The sequence below is a fragment of the Coptis chinensis genome, chromosome 3, assembly GCF_015680905.1.
Source record: "Coptis chinensis isolate HL-2020 chromosome 3, ASM1568090v1, whole genome shotgun sequence".
NCBI classification, from domain to species: Eukaryota; Viridiplantae; Streptophyta; class Magnoliopsida; order Ranunculales; family Ranunculaceae; genus Coptis; species Coptis chinensis.
Window position 1 is genome coordinate 67491332 of NC_141458.1, and position 10080 is coordinate 67501411.

General features: G+C 36.2%; 2 protein-coding genes across 2 annotated transcripts; one reads left to right on the forward strand and one right to left on the reverse strand.

Moving 5' to 3' along the window:
- Positions 1-2718: 2718 nt before the first annotated feature.
- LOC147510498 (protein FAR1-RELATED SEQUENCE 5-like) lies at positions 2719-3570 on the reverse strand. The gene has a single exon (XM_086598154.1). The coding sequence runs from the start codon at positions 3568-3570 to the stop codon at positions 2719-2721; it is 852 nt and encodes a 283-aa protein (XP_086454280.1).
- An 839-nt stretch (positions 3571-4409) lies between these two features.
- HY5 (Basic-leucine zipper (bZIP) transcription factor family protein) lies at positions 4410-8869 on the forward strand. Its single transcript, XM_086602453.1, is given in 5 exon segments — positions 4410-5112; positions 5202-5382; positions 5470-5626; positions 8562-8590; positions 8592-8869. Coding segments are annotated over 5 exon segments (654 nt in total). The 5' UTR covers positions 4410-4868; the 3' UTR covers positions 8635-8869.
- Positions 8870-10080: the final 1211 nt, after the last annotated feature.

Below are 10080 nucleotides of genomic sequence, written 5' to 3' on the forward strand. Positions count from 1 at the left end.
AAAACATAACTTACAAACACTATTAGTCCACTAAGATGGCTAAACAAGAGGCATAATCGAGGGTTAAATAGCACTTTTTGAACACTTATCAATAGTTAACACGGAAATATGTCATATAGAGTATCATATTCCAAATTATACCACATAAAGTGTGATATGAAGACATTTTATCATTTCAAAAGACTCATGGACTGACAAGTTCCAACATCAGTGAACTTCTTCCTGAACTGCAAAATCACAATATCTATCCGATTCCTGAAGCTAAAATAAATACCGTTGTAACAATTGCTTTAACTAGTACAACAATCACTAAATCTTCTGAGAAGCTTAGGAACAACTGTTTCTAATAACAAAATTACTCTACATTGTTCAATTGCATATCTCTTTCCCTTACATCAAATATCTGTCATGAGGGAAAATATCGGCCCATCCTCACTACAAAAATTCTCAACATTGAATTTTTCTGGAGTGTTGTACCCAATATCATAACCTGGAACATCACCACTAGGAACATGACCAATAACTTCACCATTAGGAACATCACCACCACTTCTTCCTATAAGTTAAATAGAAAATCAAAATAAAAGAGTTGCGCGTACCATACAATCTAAGTTTACACTATAACGTCATCCCCATCTAAGTTAAACAAGTGTGAAACCAAAACATGTGTCGTACCTTGCTCACCATTGTGTTTATGCGGATGTGGACACCTAAGCTTTGTGTGCTCCGTAGATTGGCAGTTGCTACACTTGTACCTTCGAGATCCTGGTGTTCCTTTATCAAATCTCACTAAGGCCATGAAACAAACAATATTTACTTATAACCCAAAGAAATAAAATGTCTCATGTGCTCCAAAAGGAAATTTCTAAAACTAAAAGTGAGATGTACATGCATGCATGTTATTATGACTTCCCACACCTTGTAGCAATATATTTTGATGTAGGTAAAAGATAAACGGACACTCTTATCAATGCCAACTGTTATCCATAGGTCTATACGGAAATTAAGTTTACAACATCAAACTTTCAACTTACACCCTGTATCTCTGTTCAACTAGTCATCTTCCTCACGTAGGTCGGCAACTCGAGCAGTGCGTTCAACATAGTTGCTGTTAATACTTAGACCTGTAAAATAGTGAAACACAACGAAAATGTTGCCGAAATAAAGTAGAATCAACAACTAATCAAAAGATACAATTGGAAATATAGACATTACAAAGTTGGGACCATACCAAAAAAAAAAAATCGCAAAGGTAAATAAAACTTACCTCCGTCCTTCGGATGCAAGAGTGGGCATATGGATTTTGTGTGACCTATCACACCACAATGGCCACACTTATTCTTATTCGTCTCATTATGACCTTGAAGTCTGCTAGGATTTTGCGGTCGGCCTTTGGATTTTACATATGGGGGATCATTAACCGATTGCTGATGTGTGGTTTTAGGCAGAGTAAAAGGCATCTCAAAAAGAACACGTGGGCTGCCTTCATAAGCTGGTGAAGTCTCATCGGTTATTGGATTTTCCGTTGGACTGTTAGGCATCTCAAAAGGAGCATGTCGACTGCCTTCAGAAGCAGATGGAGTTCGGTTCTTTGTAGAAAAAGAAGTTAAAAAAAACTTTGAAAGCTTCAGTGCTTTCCGCTGTTTAGGAGGCCCACGAACATATCTGCCTACATTTGGTTGTAAGATCACTGAAACGTATAACAGAGGCCGCTCGGTCAGAAAAGTTGGGTTCTCCTATTCGAACAATCGATTTAGCATCCCGTGTCCATCTCCTTAAAAAGCAGCCCTGAGGTATCACACCAACGTCCTCATGTTTGTAAACTAAAATGATATGTATACATGGAAATCCAGACGACTCAAATAGCCGACATGAATAGCTAGCATCCTGCAATACAACATTGTATCTCACGTACAATCGACCTTTTTTGCCTATTCAAATGGCGACTCATGGTGTATACACGAATATTGTCATCCACATTTTTTTTATCGTCTGCAGTGTACATCACTTCGTCCTTTAATTGCTTCTTAAAACAATCAAAAGCAGCTCGCGTATATATAGATGCAGCCTGATTTGCATAATCGTTCAAGTGGGTATGAAGGACTGGTTTGGTTACATTCGTCATCACCTCTTTCTCGTGCTCTCGGTGCCAGATATTTGCAACTACCACTTCCATTTTTCCAAACAGCTCAAACAACTGCATTCCAACTTTCACATGAAGCCGGATTACGGAGTTTATACTCTCACAACGTTGGGTGCTTCTGCAACTGGCAAAGACTCACCATGGAGATATGATTCTGCCCACATCTATTTTTTCTTGTATATCATGTTCACCCATTTGTTATTACTGACTTGGAATTTCTTCATGAGTGTTTCCCACCTTTCTTCGAACTCATTGGACGAGCACTTCAGAAACATAATAGAGCAGAAATCTTTTGAAAATCCAAGGATGTGGATATTTTTTAGGCAATTTTTCATAATGTGCCAACAGCACAAGCGGTGTTTCGAATTTGGGAGAGTAGATCTCACAGCCTCGCGCATCGCCGGGTCACCATCAGTGATCACTGACTTAAGGTGTTTGCTATACATCGCGCCAACTAAAGATTTCAATACCCACTCGTAAGACTCCACACACTCACCCGTCAACAATGCAAAACCAAACACTACTGTTTGTCGATGGTTGTTCACTCCAGCAAACACAACAATTGGCATCATGTACTAGTTGCTCTTGTATGTTGAATCAAACAACAATACATCTCCAAACCAACTGTAGTCCGCACATGAGGTGGAATCTGCCCAAAACAGTCTAACCAGCTGCCCACCCTCATTTAAGTTATAATTGTAATGAAATAAGGGATCTCCCTTCACCTTGTTATCCATGAAAGCCAGCAATGTGTTGGTGTCACCATCAATACATCGATTTCTCCTATCAAGCCCCATATGATTATACAAGTCTTTCTTCAAAAAACCAACACTTGAGAAATCTCCAGCCCTATGTACAAAAACATCATTCACCTTGCATTTACGAATACCAACATCAACTAGGCTCGTAGCAAATTTCAAATCTTCTTCACTTATATTTCTATGTGATCTTAAGAACATCGAGCTCGGATCTGGTACAAGTGGATGTGTGTGTTCCCCAATAAAATCCTTCACAACTTCAAAGCGGGATTTACATTTAAACCTACTGATAGCTTTCGACTCTCTGGATTCAATGTCGCGTTTTCTGGGTGTCACCCTGTTTACATTTCGTTCACCAGTAGTTGAGCATAGAAATCTCCGTTTGACACGAACACCATCTGTACGCATTCTATAAGTATCTTTACGAACACTAAAACCGACTAACTTTGCATATTGATTGTAAATTGCGAAAGCCTCCTCAGTCGTCTTGAACTGCATAGAATAGAATGTTGCTTTGTCTGCTTCGAAAACTCTACTAGCCTCACACCCGTCACTGTCTCTATCACTGTTCTCATGAATTTCAATATTTTCACCCTCCCTCCACAAAATCACTATCCTCATAGGTAAAACTATCAAAACATGAATTTCGAAGCCAATCTTCTTCGTCATCAGAGAAGTGATTCTTCATCGGATTGCTACATGAAACAAGTGCACTTTTAGCACATATTCACTCGTTTTCTTACTCTACGAAGTAATCCGCGGTGGTAATAGTAAAAAAAAAACATAAATGCTTGAACAGTATAATGGTCAGAACCAAATAACTATGGTGCTCAAACCATATACCACTTTGGAAAATTTCAATGTCAAGTTCATTTGATTTAATGTCAATTTCATTTGACATTAAATCATACACCATTCAATTGTGAAATTTTACCTAGACATGAAAAAGAGAAAGAGCCAAAAAAGAAATCAACTAACCTCATACTTATAATTGTTGAAGATCAAAGTACACTACGAAAAATGGAGGCAAGAGTTCTCAAGTTGAATGGATTTTAGTGAGAGGGAAAAGTTTAGTTCGCGCAATTCTAAATGTTAGAGGGAGAGAAGATGTGTTGTTACTTTCTTACCCTTAACTATTTATTTTGCTTGTAGCATACTTCTATTAAACTACTATATATAGCATACTCATATTAAATTACTAAATGTAACATAACACTATTAAATTACTAGATATAACATACTACGATTAAATTACTATATGTAGCATACTACTATTAAACTACTAGATATAACATATAATTAAGTATCCAACAACAAATGACATTGTAGTCTACTTGCCATTAGATATCAGTTAGATATATCATTCGACCTCATATATCATACTATTTTTGTTTTTTTTTTATAAGTGAATTCAGTTTATTGAAATGAGGTGTGATCCGACCTCAAACGATTCAAGCACAACTCTTTTTTGTCTTTTTTCCGACTTTTTGGTTTCTGCCATTAAAGCACAATGCTTTTTTGTTTAGAGAAGAAAGAGCATTTACATTTTTACCCCCACTTGGTGCATTGACGTTTTTACATTTAGTTGTTCATTGTTACTTTTCTTCAAAACTTAAACACCCCATCAGAAATTTTAAAATGTGTGGTGGAACGCCCTGCCCACAGGTGCACCCTAGCTTTTCGGAAAACTAAAAACGCCACACGGCAACATAATTTGAAAGTACTGTACAATCCCAAATACTTTCCAAAATCAAGGAGTCTCAACTCTCAAACTAGGCACACTTTTGATAGGCCAGCTCAAAATCAACAGACACCAAATTGATTACACCCACCTTCCACATGCCCATCCACAATTCCACAACAATCCATCAGTTCCTGACAGCCCACGTTCCACTCTTTTCCACCATCAAGATTATCACCAACCACATGGTTCTCACTCTTCCACGCTCAACAATTGAAAACCGTTGATGATTTTCTCAATCAACGGTTTCTCTCCCTTCTCTAATATAATAACAGTAAACCATAATAACCCGCTCTTTTTCGTCTCTCAAATAAAACTAGTTGTCCTTGGAAAAAAAACAAAACAAAAAACTCTATACTTCTTTGGCTCGAAGATGCAAGAACAAGGTGCAAGCTCTTTTCCAGCAAACTCTCTTCCATCAAGTAGTGAAAGATCTTCTAGCTCTGCCCTTCAGCTAGAAATAAAAGATGGTATGCTTAGTTTCCGGTCATTTATCATTTTCTTATATATTTTTAATGATGGACTTCTATAGTTGACTGTTTTTTTTTGTTTTTTAAAGGGATGGAAAGTGATGAAGAAATAAGGAGAGTCCCAGAAATGGGAGTTGAAGGAGTGGGTCCATCATCAACTTCGGGTAGAGGAGAAGGTGGGTCGGATCGGGTTCTGGCAACAACTGAAGGTACTCATCAACGAAAAAGAGGAAGAAGCCCAGCTGACAAGGAGAACAAGAGGTTGAAAAGGTTGGTCCTCCAAATGGCATTTATGTAGTTATGTAAATCAATTTATTGTTTAATTAGTTGATTATTATTAATTAATTGTTGGTATAGGTTGTTGAGGAATAGAGTTTCAGCACAACAAGCAAGAGAGAGAAAGAAGGCATACTTAAGTGAGTTGGAGGTGAAAGTGAAAGATTTGGAGAAGAAAAATTCTGAGCTTGAAGAGAGACTCTCCACGTTGCAAAATGAGAATCAGATGCTTAGACATGTATGTTTTTTTTTCCCCATCACATCACTATCATTCGTGTCGATCATATTATTGCCCATGCCCACTTCATCATTTAATCAGATATAATGCTAAGTTTGTTCTTTTTGTGTAAGGTTATTTTTGGTATTTTGCTTGAAATGCACCCATACCATGACATATTGACATGCCCCATAATTTTTGTTCATTCATATTATGATTCTAAGGGTACTTTGGTATTTGATTAACTAATGAATTTGGATTTATTGCGCATGCATGTATGACAGTATGAGTATGACCTATTCTTCTTATCTCCTATCGTTATCATTAAATCCGTCATTTCGTCTTCTCTACAACAACTTGGAACGTGACAGCATATGCCCATATGACAGATCTTTTGATTTTTTTTTTTTTTTTTTTTTCCTTGTTTGTGTTTTTCCAAAGAAAGTGGTATGGTTTGTGGTGTGTGTACTTTTTATGGGCCTTTAGTTGGGGACCATTAATCAAGACCGAACCATGAGTGATGTGGGTTTGGTTTACTTTTGGACTGACCCCCAAATTTTGATAAAATTAGTGTGCAATTATTATTTACAACTAGTACTTATGCACGCACATTCGTGTGTATTTCCATCCACTTTGTTAAAAAAAATTCCAACTTAAACAAAAACAAAAGATTTTCTACTAATTCTAAAATAGAATATATGTGTGTTATGATAATTTATTAACATGGTCTATGAGATCAAATCTCAATTGACACGTGTCAATGTGTCAATGTATTTTTACTTTTGAACTTAGTGGGGCCTATTTTTTTATATGATATAAAATTACCCTTGTACCCCTTCAAAAAGATAAAACAATATTAAAAATAAAAAAGAGCGAAATGACCAAAATACCCCTGTGATGTACACCAAAACACTATTCATCCAACTCTATATTTCTCTATATAGTAAGATGTCTGGCTTCAAATAAAACAAGTATATGATTCAGAACCCTGGTTCTCAATCTATTTGACTAAAAGTTCAACCTAAAAACGAATGACACCCCACAAGGGCCAGCGTGACCATTGATCAAGTACAAGAGATTTTGGTTTATGAGTTTACATCTAATCTTAAACATTTGGAGCAATGTTTCGTCTCTTTTGGTCTTAATGTTAGTTTTCCTTTTTTTTTCTTCTTCCCTTCTACCACACCTTTTATTCATACCTATTCAAAGGTGTCATATTTTGAAGTCAATATGAGTCTCTAAAGTTCATCCTATCTTCGCTCTATTCCATCAAGGTCAAGGTATTAAAGAAGCTCTTGTTTTGAGATTGGAATTGCGTCAATTAAAACCCAAACCAATCAAGTCCTATTGATCAAGCCCATTAGGAGTGTGAGCCATACTGAGACCATATAAAAACCAAAAAGAAGCTATGGTCAATGATTAGATTAGCAGGTGCCGACTAGCAAAGTCGGTAAAATTTTTGGGTGATGATACTAGAGGTCTGGGGCTCAAACCCCGCCAGCGTAAATAGAAAATCTCATATCAAGTATGTAGGTCTACAGAAAATCTCATATCAAGTATGTAATCACTTCATCCAATTAGTATGCCAGGATAGTGGGCTTTCATCGATCTTCATCCCGAAGAAATTGAGGGGGGTATTAGAGTAATGAAGTGCACTGAATACTTAGCATGAAAAATATTCCAGAAACTAGGAAAATATAACGGAACATGATGAAGATTGATAGAAGGAATCAATGGGATGTTGTCAGGATTTGGTACGGTTTGATTAATACCAAGAATATAGTTACAATTTTGAATCATTACAATCTCTATAGAAACCCGTTGAGGTCATTGTACTAATTATATAATTAATTATGAATAAAATTCTTTATGATCATCAGATCATCTTAACGTGGCCCATTGGATGTTGGTCAAATCAAATACCAAACCCGTATGGCTTGAAAAATTATATACGCAATCGATTTCTTATATGGAAGGACATTATGACACACACTTGTTGGGCGCACACGGAGAATAGCTAAGAGCCGATATTTTTTTTGATGTTCTCCTCAGTAAGAAGATTTCTCACAATGAATGAGCCCATTTGGATGTGCCCCGTAAGACTTAATCCAGTTTAGGATTTATTTCATGGTTCACGATTCTCACTTATGCAATATTTCTTTACAAGGTTAGAGATATTCAAATAAGCAGAGCTTTTTCTGAGGATTGTCTTCATAGCGAGGATAAAATCCTCATAAGATATGACCTCTCATCTCTTCTCCTTATGTGACCAACAAACTTGTCTCATTTAGTGTGTGATCTCTTTGTGTGCCACAATATTCCTTCTATTACTAACTATTTAGTCTGGACCACGCCTTGGTTCTTTTATATTTTTGCTCCAAATTGAGTAGAGAAAATTTCTTTCAATTCTCATGCTCAATTCAACTTAGAATAATTCTTATACAGTGTCATTTGTTATGCTAAGCTATTGCTATGATATTTCTATTTAAGTAATCTATAACACAAATAGTCCTTGCTGTTAAACACGACAGTGTTGCAGCTCTAGTGAGAGATTAACTCCATCAACAAACAGTTAGCATACAATCCCTTCATGAAAAATTAATCCATTCCCCGCATGCTACAGTTAGCAAGTTAGCATGCATCTCTCCTTTTTCATTCTTTCCAAAACGAAATCCTAAAATGAAAAGAAAGAAGTTAAGCTCCTATACTTTGTAAGAATTTCTTTCCACCACCACCTCATATAGATCTCCTCATTGCAATCAGTTTAATTATATATCATATGATTTATTACTGTTGTTATCAACGTTACTTGCACCTTCCACTCCCCATTGGCGTAGTCATGATTAATTGTTCTATAATTTAATTAAGCCTCAATGATTGCAATATCTACGTTTGGTTGTCTGTTGTTTCCTAATAGTTAGCCTGCTTTACGAAAGTTTGTTCTCCTAATTTGCAGATATTAAAGAATACAACTGCGAGCAGGAGGGAATGATACTGCAAATTCAGATGGATGTTTGGGTACTCTGTGAGAGTATATAGCCAGTTTCGTTTTCTAATTAATCATTTTAGCGTGGTTTAGGGTCATTAGGAGTTGCAAAATATTAGCAAAGCTGTGAACAGGGAGTCTTTAGTTTTATGAAACACCTAACAAAGTCATTAAGTTATATCTTGAGATGGTTGTTATTCTGCTATATTTCGTTCCGAGTTACTTCTATTTAGATTGTCATTTGGAAATTGGAAATGAACGCCTTTTTCAGCCTTCAATAGCGTTGTTGATGTGTCAGTTGGTAATATAAACTGGCCATCGCCATATTCTAGACTCTGAATTAAAATAAAATTAAGAGATGGGAGGACTAATTCAAAATATAGTTCACTGTATTAATTGAGAGTTGAGACTATCCATATCATTACGAAGATCTTACCCTAAACACGGAATCCTCCCCTAGCCTAATTGCAAGTAATAAAGCTGCATCATCGGTAGCTCCTATATCTCTTATAAGCTGCACCTAGAAGATTATTTTCTTGTTCCAGCAGACAGCCCGAGTTGCACCCCTTCCCTTATCCCTGCAAAAACATGGGGTTCTATTTATAGCAACTGTCGGAGCATGAGGATGAATAACAGTAGAAGTGTGTTGTTGGTCTTGGGAGAATGCTTCTGCATTTTTCCCAGATATGTGTCTTGATTCAGGATATGATCTCTATCATCCTTCCTGGCCTCCTTCAAGCTTGATGGAGCAAGATAGAACTTGCCACAGAGAAAGATAGAAGCATATATGTATATCCTTAGAAGTTATATCATCTTCACTGCTACTTCAGTCTGCAGTGCATAAATTAATCAACTTAATTTCTCGTCCCTCTATCACCAAATTTACATGAAATGATCAAGTAGACTTTGATGAAGATCCAACAAATTATTGAAGATTGAATGATGATTAGATAGGAAATAAGATGAACTTTATTGAATAACAATGGTGTTCTTTACAATCTCTCTGTTTTGCTCTTGTTTACAATTTTGTGTGGGGGAGAATATAATGATTTCTCTCCTGGATCAGTCTTTATCTACCTTTCTAAATACCTTCGCTCCAATCACCTGATGACGCGTGTACATTCTTCTTCTTCTTCTTCACTAATACATGCAACATTTCAATTATAGAGAGATATGTCAATATCTCAATATTCAAAGAAATAAAAAAACTGAAATATCAGCTACGATATTTGCTGACATCGCCCCTCTCGAAACTTTCAACTTTCCCACTTTGAAATTTGAATGTTTCAAGAAGAAACAGGTGTCAAAACATATTTAAAAAATCATATTTTTGGGGGAAAATAAAACGGTTGCTTTTGGAATACGAAAAGACACTCAAAACTCGCAAGTATAAAAGCCTTCTTGTCTCTTTCTCTCTCTTTACCTTATTATCTTTTTAAGAAAATCACAAAAACAAAAACACAACACCGCCATTAACAATACTCATAAG

What these genes read in the sequence shown, in the direction of transcription:
- LOC147510498 (XM_086598154.1), bottom strand. Translation starts at nt 3,570, where the DNA reads ATGACGAAGAAGATTGGCTTCGAAATTCATGTTTTGATAGTTTTACCT.